The 23,208-nt window shown below is 43.4% G+C and overlaps 1 protein-coding gene across 1 annotated transcript; it reads left to right on the top strand.

Annotated features, from left to right (window-relative positions):
- On the top strand, positions 1-17,569 carry LOC113029864 (protein NLRC3-like). Its single transcript, XM_026180892.1, has 7 exons — positions 1-232; positions 1,872-1,913; positions 3,877-5,665; positions 6,499-6,672; positions 7,233-7,406; positions 16,780-16,826; positions 16,975-17,569. Exons 1-7 carry the CDS (start codon positions 1-3, stop codon positions 17,493-17,495), a joined length of 2,979 nt encoding a protein of 992 aa, XP_026036677.1. The 3' UTR covers positions 17,496-17,569.
- Positions 17,570-23,208: the final 5,639 nt, after the last annotated feature.

Raw genomic sequence — 23,208 nt, 5'->3', positions numbered from 1 at the left:
ATGGAGAAGGCCTTACCAGTGCAGCTGCTGGAAATGTTGAAGAACTTGGGAGACGAGGAGGTGAAGCATTTCCACTTTTACCTGCAAAATGATCCTGGAGCTGACTTCCCTAAAATCTACAAGTCCCAGCTGGAGAATGCAGACAGACTAAAAACAGTAGATCTGATGGTGCAGGCATATTCAGACCGAGTTATGGAGGTGGCGAGGTCGATTATAGAGAGGATGAATGAAGGTCAGTCAGAGAAAAAAGAAGAAACATTAAACACTGCTGACACAATCAGAAACAGGAAGGGGTTTATTGCCAAATGTTGAGCAGGTTTACAAAATTAGGAAATTGTTGCATCACTTAGTTTGAAACATACTGTAAGACAAGCACTTAAATAAATAAACATAAAAATAAAAAGTGCTTCATAGAAAGATATATACATGATATATACATGAGTGCAGGTGGTGATCAGTGCAAACATAGAATGATGCAGTGACACAGTGTAGGGTCATGTGTTAGTGGTGGGAACAGTCATACGGTTATTGTTCATGTGTCCAACAGCAGAGGGGAAGAAACTGTTCTTATGGCGAGAGGTTCTGGTCTGAATGGACCGGAGCCTCCTGCCTGAGGGGAGCAGGTCAAACAGACTGTGTCCAGGGTGAGAAGGGTCAGCTGAGATCCGAGCTGCACGCCGCAGTGTCCTGGAGGTGTACAGGTCCTGCAGAGATGGGAGTCTGCAGCCAATCACCTTCTCAGCAGAGCGCACAACACGCTGCAGTCTCTGTTTGTCCCTGATAGTGGCTCCAGCGTACCACACGGTGATGGAGGAGGTGAGGATGGACTCGATGATTGCAGTGTAGAACTGCATCATCGTCCGTGTTGGCAGGTTGAATTTCTTCAGCTGCCTCAGGAAGTACATCCTCTGCTGGGCTTTCTTGATGACGGACGTGATTAGGGATGGGAATTGATAAGAATTTCACGATTACGATTACATTTTTCATTCTGTTTAACGATTTTTATTTTTAAAAAAGGAGAACACTAAGGTCGATTAGCTTTGAACTTTGTTTTATATCTTATCTTTGAACAAGACAGAAATGTAGGAGTAGCATGACCTTACAAACCCAACAGTGAGATCTTAAGAGATCTACGGCTCGAGGTCCCCAGAAAAAAAAGTTGTAAATGTAAAATAATAATAAAATAAATATTCTTCTGTAGCAATAACAAAGTATAGCATAAATTATTCTGTGGCAATTACACAAGAATATCCAGTAACATTCACACTCTCCTTTTTAAAAGTATATATGAGCTGGGCACTAAAAAATAAAACTAAATCAGCCAGCACTAAATACAATCAACTCAAGTCCAATGCAATTCTGCATCCATCAACTATGGACAATTAAAAATTCTTTTGCAGAAATATAAGCATATCTGCTTTTTCAGGAAGGATACATGATCTTTCTTGTTTCTTCTTTCACAATGCTGTCCTCACAGAAGTGGATATGGGAGGTGACAGTGTCTGTAAACTCATCCAAGCTGTTAGAAGCAGCAGAAGTAGTAAATCCATCGCAGATGCAACAAATACTGGAAGAAAACCAAAAGTGTTTTAGTCCTGTAGTTAACAAGCTCTTCTCTGAAGACTATCCAGAGTGTCCACATACACAAATTATGCACCAAAACAAGACCGATGTAAGGCACTGAAGTACCAGGGCATCCATTCGCAGTGCCATCTTGGATGTGATGCTGTCATTACTAATTTTATAAATGTATTTAAGTGTTTTAGTCTGACATTTTATCTTGTCTTTCCTTCTCAAATAATTGAGTACAAATGTCAGTTACATTTTTTTGAAGACCAATTTATTACTCAAGGTGAACTTTTCTCCAACAGGAAGTTCTTCAGCTCATGCAGCTTCATCACTTTCATCAGAAGGTAAGAATTCATTAGTCGGTCTCAGGACATGCTGATAAGGCCGTAACACATTAAGCCTGATGTGACTAATCAGAGCTCTGATTTCTCTGTAGCTCTGCAGTACGACTAAAGTCCGAGCTCTATTGAAAGCACACCTGGTTGGTTTAATAGTCTGTTTAGTTCACTAGATCACTTGATGATGACAGAGCTTTAGATGACGTGAGGATGGTTCATATTCAATTAAATTTTATTTATACAGTTCCAACAACAGTCGCCTCAAGGCGCTTTATATTGTAAGATGGACCCTACAGTAATCTATACAGAGAAAAACCTGAAAACTGAAGGCTCTGCCTCCCATTCTACTTTTAAATACTCTAGGAACAACAAGTAGACCTGCAGAGCGAGAGCGAAGTGCTCTAATAGGGTGATATGGTACTACAAGGTCATTAAGATAAGATGGGGCCTGATTATTTAAGACCTTGTATGTGAGGAGCAGGATTTTGAATTCTGGATTTAACAGGAAGCCAAAACAGGAGAAATCTGCTCTCTCTTTCTAGTCCCTGTCAGGACTCTTGCTGCAGCATTTTGGATCAGCTGAAGGCTTTTCAGGGAGTTTTTAGGACTTCCTGATAATAATGAATTACAGTCGTCCAGCCTGGAAGTAATAAATGCATGAACTAGTTTTTCAGCGTCACTCTGAGACAGGATATTTCTAACTTTAGAGATGTTGCACAAATGGAAGAAAGCAGTCTTACATATTTGTTTAATATGTGCGTTGAAGGACATGTCCTGGTCAAAAATGACTCCAAGGTTCCTCACAGCGTTACTGGAGGCCAAGGTAATGCCATCCAGAGTAAGAATTAAACATTAATGAATCAATGGTACAGAAGTGGAGGAAGCAAGAAGAATGAGTTGAGTAAAGTTTGACTTATCTGACTGTTTTGTATCGTTTAATGTGCCTTATAATCCCATGCACCTTACAGTCTGAAGGTACAGCCAGCTTGAAGGCCTGTGGTACATAGCCGATCATTAGAGATAGGTTGATCATATTTAAGATCGAAGCATTAATTAATGGCAGGACTTCTTTGAGCAGTTTTGTAGGAATGGGGTCTAAAAGACACGTTGATGGTTTGGAGGAAGTAATTATTGAAGTTAACTCAGAAAGATCAATTGGAGAAAAAGAGTCTAACTTAACATCAATGGTACTAAGAGTAGCTGTAGATAATATTACATCTGTGGGATGATTATTGGTAATTTTTTCTCTATGTTGGTACAGGGAATTGAAGATGACAACAGTGGGTGGATATTATTCTATCTACATGGATATTAAAATGAATGGACCGTTTAAATCTCAATTGAAAGTATTTTCTATGTCTAAAATTCCGTGTGTTCACCCTTTGTAACATAGAATTTTCATGCAAGTCAGAGATGGGTGAGCAGATGACCCTATTTGATTTGAGATCGAATTACCCAAATGTAACCCGTTCGTGTGTTACACCTGTTGACGCGTTGTGTAATGGTGTGTGAATAAGAAGCAGGAGACAGCACTGGTTCTTTGTGCTCTTTACTGTAACATCTGCAACACATAGAAATAAAGGCCTGTGATCTGTGCGTGTCGTGCACCTGCTAGCTTGTGGTCTTAATAAACTTTCATCAGCTGAGAGCAACGTGGCAGTGACTTACTTCCGGCCATGCTGAAAGGAGCTGTGAACTGGGCACACATGCACGAGTCTACGTCACCACTCAGTGCACACAAACACACACAGACTCAGATCACATGGGCTGGAGATTAAAACACAAAATGAAATATTTAATTAAACAGAGCATGTTTTGGTGAAATTCAAAAGTATAACTCATATGCTACACAAACATCTAATGAGATTTAAACAAAAGTTATTAAGATGCAAATGAATGGATATATAAGTTTTTGGCAATGTATGGACCATAGAATAGACTAATCATCTCAACTACTGTTTTTATTCAGAGATTCTTCAGAGGTGTCAGCCTAAACTCAAGTCTAAGCTGAAGGATGAGTTCCAGTGTGTATTTGAGGGCATCGCTAAAGCAGGAAACCCAACCCTTCTGAATCAGATCTACACAGAGCTCTACATCACAGAGGGAGGGACTGCAGAGGTCAATCATGAACATGAGGTCAGACAGATTGAAACAGCATCCAGGAAACCAGACAGACCTGAAACAACAATCAGACAAGAAGACATCTTTAAAGCCTCACCTGGAAGAGATGAACCAATCAGAACAGTGCTGACAATGGGAGTGGCTGGCATTGGGAAAACAGTCTTAACACAGAAATACAGCCTGGACTGGGCTGAAGACAAAGCCAACCAGGACATCAAGTTTTTATTTCCATTCACTTTCAGAGAGCTGAATGTGCTGAAAGAGGAAAAGTTCAGCTTGGTGGGACTTGTTCATCACTTCTTTACTGAAACCAAAGAAGCAGGAATCTGCAGCTTTGAAGACTTCCAGGTTGTGTTCATCTTTGATGGTCTGGATGAGTGTCGACTTCCTCTGGACTTCCACAAAACTACAATCCTAACTGACCCTAGAAAGTCCACCTCAGTGGATGTGCTGCTGATAAACCTCATCAGGGGGAAACTGCTTCCCTCTGCTCGCCTCTGGATAACCACACGACCTGCAGCAGCCAATCAGATCCCTCCTAAATGTGTCGGCATGGTGACAGAGATCAGAGGGTTCACTGACCCACAGAAGGAGGAGTACTTCAGGAAGAGATTTGGAGATGAGGAGCAGGCCAGCAGGATCATCTCCCACATCAAGACATCACGAAGCCTCCACATCATGTGTCACATCCCAGTCTTCTGCTGGATCACTGCTACAGTTCTGGAGGATGTGCTGGAAACCAGAGAGGGACGACAGCTGCCCAAGACCCTGACTGAGATGTACATCCACTTCCTGGTGGTTCAGGCCAAAGTGAAGAAGGTCAAGTATGATGGAGGAGCTGAGACAGATCCACACTGGAGTCCAGAGAGCCGGAAGATGATGGAGTCTCTGGGAAAACTGGCTTTTGATCAGCTGCAGAAAGGAAACCTGATCTTCTATGAATCAGACCTGACAGAGTGTGGCATCGATATCAGAGCAGCCTCAGTGTACTCAGGAGTGTTCACACAGATCTTTAAAGAGGAGAGAGGACTGTACCAGGACAAGGTGTTCTGCTTCATCCATCTGAGTGTTCAGGAGTTTCTGGCTGCTCTTCATGTCCATCTGACCTTCATCAACTCTGGACTCAATCTGCTGGAAGAACAGCAAACAACCTCCCAGAAGTCTGTAACAAGAGATCCTACATTCTTCTACCAGAGTGCTGTGGACAAGGCCTTACAGAGTCCAAATGGACACCTGGACTTGTTCCTCCGCTTCCTCCTGGGTCTTTCACTGCAGACCAATCAGACTCTCCTACGAGGTCTGCTGACACAGACAGAAAGCAGCTCACAGACCAATCAGGGAACAGTCCAGTACATCAAGAAGAAGCTCAATGAGAATCTGTCTACAGAGAAAAACATCAATTTGATCCACTGTCTGAATGAACTGAATGATCGTTCTCTAGTGGAGGAGATCCAACAGTTCCTGAGATCAGGAAGTCTCTCCACAGGTAAATTGTCTCCTGCTCAGTGCTCAGCTCTGACCTTCATCTTACTGTCATCAGAAGAAGATCTGGATGTGTTTGACCTGAAGAAATACTCTGCTTCAGAGGAGGCTCTTCTGAGGCTGCTGCCAGTGGTCGAAGCCTCCAACAAGGCTCTGTAAGTAAATGTGAACTCATCCCTTCATTCTTAAAATCATGGGAAATAAATTAGGTGTGCTCTGTCTCTCTGTGGGTTAAGTGGAAGAGACTGGATTGATCTCTACTTTACTTTTGTTTGCTGTCAGGAAATATCATTCTCCATGAAGTTTGCATTTCAGCTCATCCCCTTTTATACACACCTTTTAACATGAAAGCTTTTATAGAGATAGTGTTTAAAAATCAGTGTTCCTCACAGTACACAGGTAATGAGCATAAGAGTTACTGAACAGAGACGTCCTGCTGTGAACTTTGTTGCTGTGCATCTAAAATATAAAAATGTATCTGAGACGATTTTACTTCCAATCATGTTCACAGTTTTTTAGAATTTCTAAACCAGAAGGTGGAGGACAGCTCATGATGACTGGCTGCTGCTCTTCAGTGTGCTTTATGAAATTAACGCTTGGACCTTATGGAGGGTGGGGCTTTAAAGGGGAATGAGCCATAGCAGCTTGTTTTAGACAGAAAATGAAGCGAGAGTCTGCAACAAGTACAGGATGTGATAAATTAATTATAAGTACATCTACAGTAGTACTGTAGTACCCACAGGCCTATGCCTGCAGACACTGAACTAGTGTCACTAAATCTACCTGCCCTTCACTGGTTTCCATTTAGATACACTGGTATAATTGTGTTTCTACAGATTTTAAGTATTTTTCTTTTTCTACACTTAAATGTTTCTAAAAATAGTTTTGGCTAATATTACATTATAGTGTACACAGAATTATTATATTGATAATGTAGGTTCAACACCTAAGTAGATTTCATTTGATGACAAATATTTATTTTTTTCAGGCTGAGCAGCTGTAACGTCTCAGAGGAAGGCTGTGAAAACCTGCTGTCAGTGGTCAGCTCCCAGTCCTGTAGTCTGAGAGAGCTGGACCTGAGTACCAACAGCCTGAAGGCTTCAGCAGTAAAGCATCTGTCTGTTGCAGTGGAGAGTCCACACGCCAAACTGAATATCCTGAGGTCAGATCAATTTTTATTCTTTTTTTGTTTTGTTTGCATTTTTGATTTTTTCGTCACATTTTTAATCATTTCTAAGTTGAAGTAAAGTTTTACTAACCTGCTCAGCAAGAAACAATAAGGATTCTTTAAATTACAGGATTAGTTATTGCATCCTTATTACATTTTAACAACAGTCTTTGTTCATGTTTTTAATTTCAGACTCAACATCTGTGAACTCTCAGAGGAAAATTGTAAAGCTCTGTCCTCAGTTCTCAGTTCTCAGTCCTCTAGTCTGACAGAGCTGGACCTGAGTATTAGAAACCTGCAGGCTTCAGGAGTGAAGCTTCTGTCTGCTGGACTACAAAGTTTAAACTGTAAACTGAATACTCTGAGGTCAGATCAAATCACATTTTGTTTTTCAAAACTGATCAATTCAATTTTATCCAAGTTCATCCATATGATGATGTATCTTAGTTTGTTAATGTTTCCTTTTAAAATAGAAAGACAAGAATTAATATTGTGAAATATATTAACAACCTTTCCGTTCATATTTGTTTTATAGATTTTATTTTATATTTCAGACTGAGTGGCTGTAACCTGTCAGAGAGAAGCTGTGAAGCTCTGTGCTCAGTCCTCAGCTCCCAGTCCTCCAGTCTGAGAGAGCTGGACCTGAGTAACTCTGACCTGCAGGATTCAGGAGTGAAGCTTCTGTCCACTGGACTAAAGAGTTCACAGAGTGCAGTGGAAACTCTCAGGTCAGGATTCAAACTTTTCCACATATGATCATTTGAAATGTGAATTATGTTATTGTATAAACAGGTAACCTTGCATCCACTAAATCTCCTTGCTTGGTTTCTGTCTGTTTATATTCTGTCTGTATTCTGAAATGTTTTACAGTAGATTCATTACAGTTTGATTTAAAGAATATTCGACTCCTAATATAAGCTGTGTGCATAAAGAATAATACTCAGACTTTTATTTTTTATTGTTTGACACAAGGTTTAAAAGTGAATGTCCACATTTAATTGCACTTTAACTGCAGGAAATGTTATTGAGCTAATACTGATTTAGTTGTTATCTTTGGTGAGGAGATGTTGGAGGTACGATGATCACAGTCAGGCCTAAAGATGCTCTTATCCCCATAATCTGTGTAACTTTCACCCACATCTTGCACCACAAACACACATCCAAAGTCAGACTCTTTACAAAGTGAGGCTGTTATTAGAATCATGTTATTGTATTTTCCGATTCATTATAGTGGTTAACTACAACATATTTATCTTTGTTTTATTTCTATTCAGTATGCCATTATTGAGACACTGAGCATAATGATGAGTTTGAGGTGTTTGTGTAGCTGTGTTAACATCACTCAACACTCTCGCCACATTTGTTAACAATTCTCTCAACAAATGTGTTTTTCCTCATTTTTGTTATCCAGCTGAGGCTTTGGGTATAAATGTGTCATAAACAGGAGAAAGCAGTGCAGGTTCAATGTAATCAAACCTCAGACTGAGTTCAAAATCATCACCTGTCCCAGATACCACATCAGCACCAGAACCATGATGTGTTTACTCACATTTAAAAAGGTGGAGGTCAGTGTGAATGGGCTGTTGTCATTGGTCTGAATGTGCCTCTATAAACATGTGCTCTTCAATATTGATGTTTTCCTAATGAACAGAAAATGAGACTTAATAAAATCCTTCTGACTGTTGTTGTAGCAGGTTGGGTCCTGGGTTTGAGTCCCCCACTGTACCACAGGGGCTTCTAGCTTTGTTTCACAGTGTGTAGAACAACAAATAAAACAAAATCCCCAAAAGCTTCAAGTCAAAAAAACACATCAAACTTTGAGGGTTTTTTCCAAGGATGAGGAAGCAGACTCAGCCCCAAACAGCTGAATATATGGATGGTTCCCACAGCAACCTCAGCAGTGTGCTCTCAGTATACTTAGTTGTATAAAGGAGTTCGTGGTGTGTTGCACTGAATAACTAAGCAGCTGAAACAGCCTCATGTATGTTGACACAGGGAAAGAATAGTGTGCTGTTCACAGCAGTCACAGCTCGCTGCCTTCAACAGTCTCTTCCTTCCTTGTTTGGATGTCACTGATATCATCTTCTGCTCTCCCACTGACCACCTGTTGGAGGTAGCATGCTAAGATGGCTAACAGCAGCATCAGTACATGTAGTCCTTAGTGATGGAAACTGGAACCATGAAGTCAGTGATGCTGGAATAAGCCTCTCCACAGTGACACTAATGGTCACTGTCATGACTCTTTGATGATATTCTGTAAAACACTGACAGACAAAAGTGTTGGACAAGTCTGAACAAGTCTACTTATTATACACGACTGTCCATAATTCTGATGGACACATGTTTTGGAGAAACGCCCTCCCTCCTGCTGCTCAGTTCACTCCACTGTTCCACTCATGGTTGTTCATTATACTATACAATACAATACAACTTTATGTAGCACATTTAAAACCTAAGGTACTCCAAAGTGCTTCACAACAAGGTTAAAACATAAAAGATAGAAGGCTATAACAGAGTACAAAAACCCAAAAAGGTACAGACAAAATAAGAAATGAAACATTAGAGTATAGTTTAGATAAAATTACAGGGTATTCATAAATATAAGGTGGAGGTATTTATACAGTGGGACATTAGTAGAAGATAAGTAACATAAGGGTAAAATATAGGGGATGTGCACTAACTGAAAACGCTTGGTCAAACAGGTATGTTTTTAACTGAGATTTAAATTAATAGATGGAGTCAAATAGCAGCATGAAGATTGTTCCAAAAGCACGGTCACCTCTGGTCTTTAGCCAGGATCTAGGCTGCACTAAGAGTCATTGTCCTGATGATCTTAGGCCTCTCCTAGGGGTATATGGAGTTCAGTGAGGTAGCACGGTGCAGTATTGTTTATCATTTTAAAGGTAAGCAACAGAATTTTAAACTCAATTCAGCATTGGACAGGGTGCCAATGCAGGTCAGCGAGGACTGGGTTAATAGAGGCAAACCTTGCGGTTCCAGTCAGAAGGCGTGCTGCACTGTTCTGGACAAGCTGCGATCTATGAAGAAGGTTGGACTGGAGAACAAAGTAAAGGGAATTACAGTAGTCTAATCTAGGGGTCACAAAAGCATGGATTAGTTTCTCAAGGTCCTTGTGCGGTACGTAGTGCTAGGCCTTTGAAATTTGATGCAATTGGTAGAAACTAGGTTTAACTACAGAGGATACTTGTTTGTCAAACTTAAAGGAGCTGTCAAAGAGAACACCTACGTTGCTAACAGTGCCAGAAAGAAAGGCAGCAAGGGGTCCACGAGTATCAGTAAATTGGCCCTCTGAAGTCTGGTTGTCGAACAGCACGATTTCTGTTTTCTTCTCATTCATTTTTTTTTATAAATAAATAAATACTTGAAATACTTGCTAGGGAGTGTGGGGAGCCACAGCCCTGTCCTCTATGGTATCAAGCAGGTATGGAGGAGATCAAAACTCCAAACATCCAGAGGCCCCCAGAACACAAGAGACCAAGGAAGACCCACAGAGGGGCAGCTGCGCCACTGTCCCAGTAAGAGCTAAGGAGAGTCCCAGATGAGGGCTCATTCAGCAGCCGCGGAGCAGAAACCAGGGGGGTTGCAGTGATGCGCCTGTGAGCTCCGCCGGCAGCCAGCTGTGCCTGAGTGACCGAGCCCCAGGCCGAGAGGCCGGGGGCACCCCACCTCCGAAATGGCCCGAGCGAGCCCCAATAAGCGGCCGCCAAGGAGTGAGCCGGTGTGTACCCGGACGCCCACCCCCAGATACAAAGAACCACCAACGCACCGACACCTGAGGGAGTCCGCCACCGGCAGGGGAAATGGTGGTGGTGGGTGGAGATAGGCCTCCAAACCTTGGAAGGCCCGAGATGTCCCCAGAGAGGTGGCGTCTGATACCCAACCTGACATATAGACACAAACATACAAGCACACACAGACACAAACATCCATTCCCACCCTCATGCTCTCATGTGCACTTCACACTCAACCGACGTGGAGACAGACATAAAGAGACGCTGTACACACGATCACACTCCCCAAGCGTACTCTACAAACCAGGTCTAGGTACCCTTGCCCCTGGAGGGGGGAACCGCACCCAGACCCAGGTGGTGTTACCCTTTTCCCTGCGGTGGGGAGAGGCAGACCGCCCCGACTCCGCAGCAGCAGGGAGGCCCCACACCCCAGACCGCAGCCGGACGGCCAACTCCTCCTAGCCCCCCCGCTCCAGCAGGCCGCAGAGAACCGGGGTGAGAGAAGACTCCAAACCTCCCTCCACCCGCTCATTGTAGTGTTGATGCATGTGTGTTCTAAGGTGCAATTAAAACCCAGGAGGGCATGGAGCTACCTGCCAGAGAGCAGCAGGTAAGCGCATAGTCCCTCCTGCTAGCCCTCAATGTCTACGTGTATTTAACATTGAGAGGTGGGCAACGATGCCAGGGGTGGGGTGTACACCCTGATGGTACTTTGGACTCCGTGTATCGTGCCCACCCCCAAGATCCTATATGTATGTGTAATGAGGGTGTGAGTAATGTGAATGTCTAAGTTGTGGGATAAAATTGAGGCAGAGGCAGCCAGAAGGGGACAGAGGGGGGGGGGGGGAGCCTCCTCTGCACCCTGGTGACATACCCCTACTCCAAGGCCCTGCATGTGTGGGTGGTTGTGGTGGAGCGGGAGGAGGGAGGCAGCTGGAGATGGGGAGGGAAGGAAGGGAGGGGCAGGTGACCCCTCCCTGGGGCCAGCTCCCCCGCTGACCCCAGTAGGAGCTCCCACACTCCGCGACCCGCCAGGGAAAGGGGGCCCAGGCCCATCCAGACCGGGGCCCAGCGCAGCAGCGCCCCCCCGGCCCCACAGAGCCCGGGACAGTCCACCCAACCCCACCACAGAGAAAGCTGCACCCACCCACCCCACCATCCACTCTTCTTCCAGACTACATGAGACAATAGACGCCCAGGCTGAGATCTTCCTCCACCTCTCCTGTATCTCCCCCTCCTGCAGAGAGTTCCTCAGGGGAGGAAAGCTCCTGCAAGGTATGACAATCTCCCCCACCGGTTGAAGAGCCCCACAGGCGGCTCGACACACCGGCGGCACCCTGCGCCAGGGATGGGCCCCCATGCACCCCCCCCCCCCCAACCCCGGCAACACACAAACCAGGACCCAAGGCCCCGAGGCCCAGCCAGGGCCCCGGCCCAGAGATGGAGCGCCCCCAGACCCTCACGCCCATCCCGGACCCACCCAGGGGCAGACAGGCTACCAGGTCAGTAACCCACGTCCATCATCACAGACCCTCCCCTAGCCCCGCTGCACGCAGCCACGAGGAAATAGTCAGAAAAGAGCCCCCAACCGGACATGACCGCCTCCGGGGAACCCCCCGACGCCCTAAGCCTGTCCCTGCCCCCACACCAATCACAACATTGAAGGCGGGACCAAACTATGACCCCCCAAACTATGACTATGTTTTCTTCTCATTCAATATAAGAGAGTTGTCGGAGAGCCAATCTTTGACCTCTCTCAAGCACTCTAGTAGACAGTGCAATGACAACGAAATGTCATTAGTCAGCCTGTCAACCTGTTTTATTTTGGTAAGTATGGTCTCTGGTGTCAGACGTTGTCTAGATGAGTTTCTTCTGTGTCACATGACCCTCCTGTGATGACCTCAGCTGTATAGATGGCTCTGTCCTTCCCTCAGTCTTTATGTCCTCATGTGCTGCCGGCCTCTTAGAGTCTCTTTAGTTTGTTCCTCGTGTCCTTTTGTTCCTCAGTTTAAGACACCAAACTCATCAAAGGTTCAGTCTGCCTCCTGAAACACTCCCATTCATGACATGAGACCAATACAAGATGTCCTTAGCAGCACAAACACTGTTTTAAAGGCAGCGATGGGCAAAGCCAGGCTTCGTCAAACTGAAACACTGGAAGCATTTGTGCCGTCTTGAAGATGCTGTTCTGTTAAACGGGGACACAGACGAGCCCAGCACAGTTCACAACACAACTACAGACACACAATAAATCAGTTTAGTCGAACAGAACAGACTGCTGTGTTTACTGTAATAAGCACACAGGTTTACAGCTGTTTGTTGGCCTCTGCTTTCTTCTCCCCTCTTTTCACTCCTGATGCTTTTATATGTCACTACTGCGTGTCCTTAACTTTTGTCTTCTCTCTCCTTAGTTTGTGTTTTGTTCTTGTCTCTCTGAGCTCATCTCTTCTCTTTCCCCTCACCCTTCAACCAGTCATGGTAGATGCTCCTCCTGGAGCCTGTTTTCACTGGGAGGATCTTTGTGTCAAAGGGAGTTCTTCTTCCCACCATCACCAAGTGCTGCTCACAGTGGATTGTCTGATTGTTGGGGCTTTATCTCTAATGTTGGAGGCTGTTACCTTACACTGTGGATGTAAATGGATAGATGTTATTATATGTGACAAACAGAAAGTGATTGCTGACAGATGGATTGTTGTTTTCCGTGTCTGCAGTCTGTCAGGCTGTCTGATCAGAGAGGAAGGCTGTACTTCTCTGGCCTCAGCTCTGAGCTCCAACCCCTCCCATCTGAGAGAGCTGGACCTGAGCTACAATCATCCAGGTGACTCAGGAATGAAGCTCCTGTCGGCTGGACTGAAGGATCCAGGCTGGAGACTGGACACTCTCAGGTATGGAGAGTGTCTGATGGAGGAGGAAGAGCTGGAAACATTTCCTGTGTCTTTCACTCACTTCCTGTTTGTTTCCTGCAGATGAGACATGAACAATCACACATGCAGGAATATTTTCAGGGACAGACACACTAGTCTAGCTGGATAGTACATGGATATTTATGTAGGGGCTCTCCAAGGAACATTAGTCGTAACTGGCTACCTTTTTATTCATCATCTGGATAGATCTCTATGTTTAATGGTGCAGTTGTTTTAAGGAAACTCCTCTTCCTCTCTTTCAACCTGATTCAGATCAGGTCTCTGTACAGAGACAGACCTAGCCTGTTAAGCCGTAAAAGGTCTTTCTGAGCTTCCTCATGTTTTTTGGTCTTTTTTTGCGACTGGATCAGTGAAATGTGGTTGGAGTGTGGTGAAACATAGTGATTTGGAATCGGTGATAGGGGCATAAGAAGCTAGAACACATTTGACCTAGCTTACCACAAACACTGGAAGCAGGAGAAACTGTTGGCCTAACTTGATCAAAAGAGTTTTAAAAATAAATCATTATTAAAGTTTAATAACCAGAACTGTGGTTAAAATCCACAGAGAAATGATAAGTCATGCTAAAAATTGAATTAAAAGTAGACTTAAATAAAGAAGCACTGTTGCATGTGAGATGAAAAAAATCCAGCTGTAGTTGAGCAGTAATAAACCCTTCATGTTCCAGCTGTGCCAGTGTGGCTTCAAAGTGAGGGCGTCTGATTTTGTTAGACACCTGTTTCTATGACTCCTCTCTTCTTCTGTCCCTCCCTTGGCTCCTCTGCTCACATCTCTGGTGGGCAGTGCTAAGATGTGAGGAGAGCAGTGGAGGATGTAGAAAGTGAGAAATGAGAAAGGGTTACAGACTGAAAAGCTTGATGACCTTAGGCAGGACTGTGGGACAGATGGTAAATGTATCATGTTTTAATTAAGCGAGCGAGATGAAGAATGATGGTGGAGATGGACTACATACACAGGAGCCTGACCCTGAAATGCTTTGTATGAAAGGTGAAATAATACTGAGGACAGGTGAAAGATTGAGAGGCACGTGAGGAAGACTTCGTTCTAATCTTTCATTTGTTAACACATCCAAAATCTACTCATTTATTGGTGGATAATCCACTGAAATGTTTTAATACACAAGTTCATGTGATTTCTGTGTGCTGATAACATTCAGTCTGTTCTGTATGAAAACATGTACACCTAAAGCTGGGCAGACACTGTGCGATTTTCAAACTGCACGATTGACTCGCAGGGGTTAGAAGTTCATAGGTCACGATGCAGGTCTTCACTATACGTCTTCACGATGCTCTGATCGACCTGAGTCACACTGTGCGTCCATAACATGAAGGTTATAACAGAAAATCTGTCGCTCGCTCTCCCTCTCCGTCTTTCACTCACACAGACACACCACCACCATCAACTTTGCTAAATTGCTAATGAAAAACATGATCAGCTGTGATTGAGCAGCATGTAGATCCAACTATTTTCACGGTTGTTGTGGTCGTGATAATTTTGTGAGGCCACATCGAAAAGGCTCGGATGAGCTTTCCAAAGTTCTACAAGTTGTGCCTCCATCACTTGTGTCCAGATCACACGCTGCACTGCCGTGCTGCGCCGTCTTTTTCACTGACATTTGTGTTTGTGCGTGTGCAGTGTGACGAACTGCAGTGACACCCTCACGACGGTCGCGAGGATTTCAAACAAATCCTCGCGACCGAGCGATCGATGATCTGGAGCTGGTCGTGAGGTGTTAATCGCGTCTCGTTAACCCACGTATACTACACGATGCACGATGAAGGCAAAAATCGGGCCGATCGCCAAAACGGTCGCACGACTCAAAAATCGGCTCAAAATGGGCCAAAAATCGCACAGTGTGAGCCCAGCATTAGGCAGCATCATTAGAAGACATAGCATACATTTTCACTGCTATGCAGATGACACCCAGCTCTATCTGTCCATGAAGCCAGATAACACACACCAATGAGTTAAACTGCAGGAATGTCTTAAAGACATAAAGACCTGGATGGCCGCTAACTTTCTGCTTCTTAATTCAGATCAAACTGAGGTTATTGTACTCAGCCCTGAAAATCTTAGAAATATGGTATCTAACCAGATTCTTACTCTGGATGGCATTACCTTGGCCTCCAGTAACGCTGTGAGGAACCTTGGAGTCATTTTTGACCAGGACATGTCCTTCAACACACATATTAAACAAATATGTAAGACTGCTTTCTTCCATTTGTGCAACATCTCTAAAGTTAGAAACATCATGTCTCAGAGTGACGCTGAAAAACTAGTTCATGCATTTATTACTTCCAGGCTGGACGACTGTAATTCATTATTATCAGGATGTCCAAAAAACTCACTGAAAAGCCTTCAGCTGATCCAAAACGCTGCAGCAAGAGTCCTGACAGGGACTAGAAAGAGAGAGCAGATTTCTCCTGTTTTGGCTTCCCTTCATTGGCTTCCTGTTAAACCCAGAATTGAATTCAAAATCCTGCTCCTCACATACAAGGTCTTAAATAATCAGGCCCCATCTTATCTTAATGACCTTGTAGTACCATATCACCCTATTAGAGCACTTGGCTCTCGCTCTGCAGGCCTACTTGTTGTTCCTAGAGTATTTAAAAGTAGAATGGGAGGGAGAGCCTTCAGTTTTCAGGCCCCTCTTCTGTGGAACCAGCTTCCAGTTTGGATTCAGGAGACAGACACTATCTCTACTTTCAAGATTAGGCTTCAAACTTTCCTTTTTGCTAAAGCATATAGTTAGGGCTGGACCAGGTGACCCTGAATCCTCCCTTAGTTATGCTGCAATAGACGTAGACTGCCGGGGGATTCCCATGATGCATTGAGTTTTTCCTTTCCAGTCACCTTTCTCACTCACTATGTATTAACAGACCTCTCTGCATTGAATCATATCTGTTATTAACCTCTGTCTCTCTTCCACAGCATGTCTTTATCCTGTCTTCCTTCTCTCACCCCAACCAATCACAGCAGATGGCCGCCCCTCCCTGAGCCTGGTTCTGCTGGAGGTTTCTTCCTGTTAAAAGGGAGTTTTTCCTTCCCACTGTTGCCAAAGTGCTGCTCATAGGGGGTCATATGATTGTTGGGTTTTTCTCTGTACCTAATATCATAGGATATACTGTACAATATAAAGCACCTTGAGGCGACTGTTGTTGTGATTTGGCGCTATATAAAACTGAATTGAATAATAAGTCTGTTCCTGCTGTTAGTTACCAGTGGGGGGTGTTTGGTGGAGACAAGGCCTCTTTCTGTGACAGACTAGACAATCAGATGACAATATTCACATGACTCAACTCTTTGAAGTGTATTTGTGAAAATGTTGGACTGTTCCTCAGTGTGTAACAGTGTGTGTGTGAGAGCCATGTAATGTCCATGTGTGCATGCTGACTGTGCTGCTCTGACCCCCCTCCTCCTTTCAGGGTGGAGCCTGCTGGAGTCCGATGGTTGACACCAGGTCTGAGGAAGTGTAAGTGTGTTTTTAATGGGATTCATGAAAACAAAGCAGCACACATTCAACCATCTTCATCATGTCAGGAGTCATCATCAAAGTGCCAATCAATGAACAGATGATGGATCAATAACTGCAGCTGGATTGTGTTTGTTCTCTCCATCAGATTCCTGTCAACTCACAATCGACACAAACACAGTGAACACAAAGCTCCAACTGTCTGACAACAACAGGAAGGTGAAACTTGTGAAGGAGGTTCAGTCATATCCTGATCATCCAGACAGATTTGATGTTCATCCTCAGCTGCTGTGTAGAGATGGTCTGACTGGTCGCTGTTACTGGGAGGTCGAGTGCAGAGGATGGGTTAATATATCAGTGAGTTACAGAAGCATCAGAAGGAAAGGAAGAAGTAATGACTGTGGGTTTGGATGGAATGATCAGTCCTGGCATTTGTTTTGCACTCGTGGCAATCAGGTGTGGCACAATAGCAGGCAATTCTCCTCCTCCTGTGTCTCTAACAGAGTAGCAGTGTATGTGGACTGTCCTGCTGGCACTCTGTCCTTCTACAGAGTCTCCTCTGACACTCTGATCCACCTCCACACCTTCAACACCACATTCACTCAAACTCTTTATCCTGGGATAGGGTTTGACTTCAACCACCATGGTTCCTCAGTGTCCCTGTGCTGAGTTGAGTTTAAAGAGTAGGCGTAGGTTTTGATTATCGATTTATCGACTAAAATCGATGCTACCTTGGATAACGTGATATCGATTCATTAAAATCCTGAATTGATTTTTTTTAAATATAAATTTATTTTGCTTGAAATGCCAGAATCTCAGGTTAAACCTCACACATTTTCAACAACCACCAAGCAGCACTGATTCTGATCTGTCGGCAGGTCCGCGCTTTGTGTTTACGCCCTTTTTGCGCTGATTCTAATTCGCTTATTACCCACAAGTCTACCGTTGTTTACAACGGTGTCGGCCGCTGTTCTTTTCCTTTTACTTCTGAAAAGAAAACCTAATTTCTGCTTTTTCAACACTTACAAATGTAAATGTTTTAAGATGATACAAAATTGCAAAACTCTCAGCTGTGTCTTTAATCAAACCTCTGTAACTTTGCTCTGCTTCACTTCAGCAGCATCAGGTGATGTTCATGTGTTGATTAATGATTTTCTTTTGTTTTTGATCTACTGCAGAATATTTTTATAAAATCCAGGCCAGGAAAATCTCCTTCATGTTTTTGTTTTATCCTCAGCTGCTTTGACACAAAGGCCTCTGCTGTGATGCTCACACCTTTGATAAAGTCTGGAAAGTGTCAGCTTTCTTTTTATAGATATAAAAATATGTAAATGTACTGATACGTGATCTGAATTATAATATTTCTGACTGAGGCAAATTTCCCCGAATCGAATTGATTCTAGAAATCATTGCCGATATCCAGCACGTTTTGTTTCTCTGAAGCTCAGTTCACACATTTATTTTGGGAGTCATTAAGCAGATAAACATTATACTCATACATTTCAATATGTGACTTACTGCTGTGTTTGTTATATTTTGTATTGATGCAGCATTTTTTTGGTTTTATGTGTGGCTTTGCCAACAGTTTCACACTTTATCCTTATTAAATGATTCAACTCAACACATTGGCCTGTTCCTTGCGTTTTGATTAGGAGAGTCTGTATAGCTGAGTCTATGTTCACGAGGACAGAGCAAGTCTTTTTGGCTGGAAGATGAAGGAAATGAGAAAATAAGAGGATGTGGATCCATGCTCAATCATCCAAGTAAGTAAACCCCTAAAATTTTATTCTGTTCATCTGGATGTAACGCTACATCTAGATGAACAGAATCAACTTTTGGGGAAGATGATGTGGAGACTTTATTGCTCACAGCACTCAAGTATGTTTTAGCAAATACTTTTTCCTCCTTCTGATTGCATGTGTGAGGCTGTTTCAGCTGCTCAAAAATTCAGTGCAATGCACATTTAGACTCATGTCTAAAATGAAATATAGGGAGAAAACACTGCTGTGGTTGCTGTGGTGAGCACACAGGGCTTTCCTGTTCCCGTTTTCTGATCTTGGTGTCCCAGATGATCATCTCTATGTGATCCTCCATGTGAAGCTGATGGAAGCAGTCTGCAATGTTTGAGCTGCTTTCACTTCATCTTTTCATTCACTTTTACACTGCTGCACTCACTTCAACCCAGAGGTCACCTCACACTTTCTCCTTATCATCTTTTTGATGGACAGGGTGGTAAAAATTCCCTCATGATGTCATTTTATCTCTATTTGAATTCATGTTTTCAATCAAAGCTGTTCAACAGCAAACAGAGTGAGCATTTCTTAGACTGCTGAGAGAAATGAGGAGCACAAACATTGACTGTGAGCTCACCAAGACACATTCACACTTGGTTTGTCTTCACAGAGAAAAACACACTTCCTGCTGCTGATGTTTCACAATAAGAAACAGGAAAAGCAGTAAAAACATTTGATTAAATTGGGAGAAATGTCGTAATGAATCTAGTATTAAAGTAAGAGTGTACAACTTGTATAAGGAGTATTTAATACATGTGGATGTGCCATTTCCATGGTGATGAAGCACCCTCATCAGAAGTTACGTCACTGAGCGTCTAGTCCTGCTTCACTGACAGGCTTCTGGACTGTTCCATAGAAACTGTCAGTAACTACAACTCTCCACATACAATAATACTATCATGCAGTTCCTTACTGTGACCACCTGAGGGCAGTAAGCTGTCATCAGTCAGTATCTCTCTGCTGACAGTGTTTCTATCAGTTTAATAATATCTGTGTTCACATATAATGGTTTAATTATTTATATAGCACATTTAATTACAACAGGAGCGTTGACCAAAGTGCTGTACAAGAATACAACATACATAATAAAACAACATATAGAGCGTATGATGAATATTAGTGCTGAAATGCTGCAGTGAATGTGTCCTAATGTCACTCCAGGACACCGCCCCTTCAGGCCTGAACTTGCCCACCCCTGCCGCATGATCTAATGTTGCTGTGTGGTACACTGCTGACTGCATAAACCATAGAAAACTGATTCTCTGACAGTGATGACAGCTTCAGATCTGCTTTGTGCACAATGTTGTTGGACTTCCTTAGTCCAACACCCCAAACAGTCAGAAAAGTCTTGATATTTACAAAACTGTGGTCACCTCCTTTCATGTGGAACATGAAACCAGTGGCATCGGCCTTAAAATGCGGCCTTTAAGGCTGCAGAACCTGAATTGGGATACAGCCTTAATGTCTGCTGGTGGACAGGAAGTAGTTTTTGTAGTGGCACAAATCATTTGTGTGCTATCTTATTGTATATGCACCTGATTGTTGTGGAAACACTTTCAAGTATTTGTACATTTAATACCTGAGTTTGCTTCATTTCATGTAAAGCTTGTTTATAGATTTGGTATTTGGAAAGATCTTGGACATGAACAGTTTCTCTAAGTTCTAAAAATGATTCATTAAACATGTTTGTGGTTTTCACAGTAAAACTCAGACTTTTCTACTGTCAGCTGGGAGGACTTGAGTGAGCCTCCAAACATGGCTGCTGCTTAGTTTTCCAAATGTGTTTACGTCCAAAGCTCCACACCTCTGTAAACACCTGTATGTTTCAGCTTTTTAATTTAACAGCTGTGACATCAGAGATTGTAGGGGAGTAACAGCCACACCCACAGGTGAGTTTCCCACCTGCGCTGTGTTGGTCACAAGGTTCTGGGCTTTTAAGTGGAGGGTGGAGCTTGTGAGTGATGGAAGCTGAGAGCTGTGTTTGCACATGCTCAGTGTGACAGGATGGTGGCGGCTGTGAAAGCTGAATGCTCTCTGGTTAGAAGTGATGTCACACATTAGGATAACTGTGCTCGCTCTCTGTCAGAGTACCAGGGCCTCGCTTTGACCACATGACCCTCAGTACACAGCATGATGTGCGCTGTAAACAGGAAGCAGAGGAGCAGGACTGAGGTAAACCTCTGAGGGGTCAAACTGAGACTGAGCTCCAGATGTTTCCACATGTTTCTGCTCTGCGTGTGTTTGATGATTATTTCAGGTATAGATGATGGAATATGACCAGTCTGATGTGAGCCTGCTCCTCTGACAGCGCCTCTCTGTGCTGCCCCCTGCTGGCTTTGATCATTACTGACTGAGTCCTTGCTGCCACTTTATTAGATACAGCTTGCTAACACAGGCTCAGACCTGCTTTGCCTTCAGAGCTGCTTTAAATCTTCATGGCTCAGATTCAGCGAAGTGCTGGAAACATCCCTCAGAGTCATGTGATCAGTGACGTCTGCTTCAGCACTGACAGATAGAAAAGTGCATCCACAAAAACAGGATATATAATAATAATAATCAAATGCTGATTTTCAGCTTTTCGGACCTTTGTCTGGTGCTAATCCAGCTCTGTTTGTAAACGGACCAATGTTTACTCAGGAGCACAACTGAGATAATCCATCGACAGTACGAGGTTAGTCATTATTGCTGCATGGGCTGGACTGTAGTTACATTGTAAGGATTCAAAAACTAAGCTTTAAAATGAAGATTGGTAATAAAAACATTGATTGTTGCCTTTTTTAGAGGCTCGTTCAGGTTAAATAGAACGAGAATAAAGTGAATAGTGAATAAAGCACAGAGATCGGTTTGAGTAAAGTCTGATTTCTTTATTCATGTTCAGGGCCCTATTTCAGGAAGCCGGTTTAGAAAACTCAGAGTGAAAAACGATACTCAGGGTTGAGTAACCCCGAACTGTCCAACTCGGAATATTCGGTTTCAGAAAGGCTGATAACAAGTAGTTCAGTCAACGCGGAGTTGCTTTAACCCCAAGTGAAGCGCGCGGACGAGGATGCATAAAGCCCTGATAAGCGGAGCACAGAGTAAGCGAGTCACCATGGAGACAGAGGGAAAGAAGGCGCGGTCAATGTATTTCACAGCGCTTGAGGCCGAAATTCTGATGGCAGCATATGCCGATAACACGCAAATTCCGCGGAAAAAAGTAACACAGCCTCAGCTGCAAAAGAAAGGGAGCATGCATGGCAAAACAAAGCCGACAGAGTCAATGCGTGAGTGTTAATATAAACATTGATCGAGGGATTTCCACCCATTTAACACGTTATTTTATCATATGTTATTTTATTTGTTATTTTATACATTTTATTTTGTGATGTGATGTGAGCGCAGGTGCAACCCAACAGGCCCCCAACGTTCCTGGCAGCAAGTAAAAATGAAATATAAAAATATAGTCCAAACAGGTAAGGTGTAATTGTATTATGAGCCATAGTGCTTGGTCTGTTTGTCCCATGTAAACCAATTGCAGTTAGAGGCTACATTAATTTTCTTTCTGTAAGCACTTATTGAAATTATCTGAGCACATTACAAGTACATATTTGCTTACTCTGTATGCTCAAATGTGGCCCGTTATAGCCAACAGAAAAAAAGCGGAGGCCCGAAAAACAGGTGGGGGTCCTCCACCACCACCACTCACAGAGCCTGAGCAGTTGGCCCTCAGCCAAAACAGTGGGCGCCCTGTGGCCGAAGGCATCTCTGCGGGGACATCCTCTGAGTCAATAACCCCGCAAGACACAAGTGCCTACATAGGGGGTAAATTCAAAATAATACATGATGTGCATACATCCTTTCTTCACAGTCACCTTTGCAGTGCGACACATTCATTTGATAAACTCTTTACCATAATGGATTATTTTGTAGTGAAGTTATTTTCCTACTGATTTTGCCTTGCCTCAGTCTTGGTTGTCTTTGAGAGCATAATGACAATGAAGTGTAAGGTGATTGGTATGTTTGTTAATTGCCATTTGGTCCCTTGTAAGTTATAAGTGACCTGTATAAACCTCATATTCTATCAGTTGATGGTGGTGGTGTACTGCATCTGGTGCAGCCTCCTGTTGAGCCAGACCAACATGCAGTTGTGAGTAATACTCCACAGATTATATGAGTTTACAGTAGAACAGCAATGTTGTTTATTTCTTTACTACAGGAAAATAATGAAGAAACATTGACAGCTGTTACAGAGGAGGAAGCAACAGAGACACTTTATGAGGTTTACATCTTTTAATACTTTGTGTACAGGAAACACAGGTGACCAATAAAGCCAGTTGAACAAAAAACCTGTTTATTCTTCTTTCAACATGTTGAGGTGATGGGTCAAAAGAAATGATTGTGACATATGGTGTCTCTGACTGCGCTTCCATCTTGTATGTCTGTGCGAGGGTCAGGATGTTCATGGTTTGGATCACTGCTGATGTTTGGTTCAGAAGGACAGTGTTCTCCTCTAATTGTGGCAATGTTGTGAAGAATCACACATGCCACAATAATGTCACATGCCCTTTCTGGGGTGACCCTGAGTCTTTGCAGGCACTGGAACCGGGCCT

The sequence above is a fragment of the Astatotilapia calliptera genome, chromosome 9 (genome assembly GCF_900246225.1).
Source record: "Astatotilapia calliptera chromosome 9, fAstCal1.2, whole genome shotgun sequence".
Classification (NCBI taxonomy): Eukaryota; Metazoa; Chordata; class Actinopteri; order Cichliformes; family Cichlidae; genus Astatotilapia; species Astatotilapia calliptera.
This window is presented reverse-complemented; position numbering and strand designations above follow the sequence as displayed.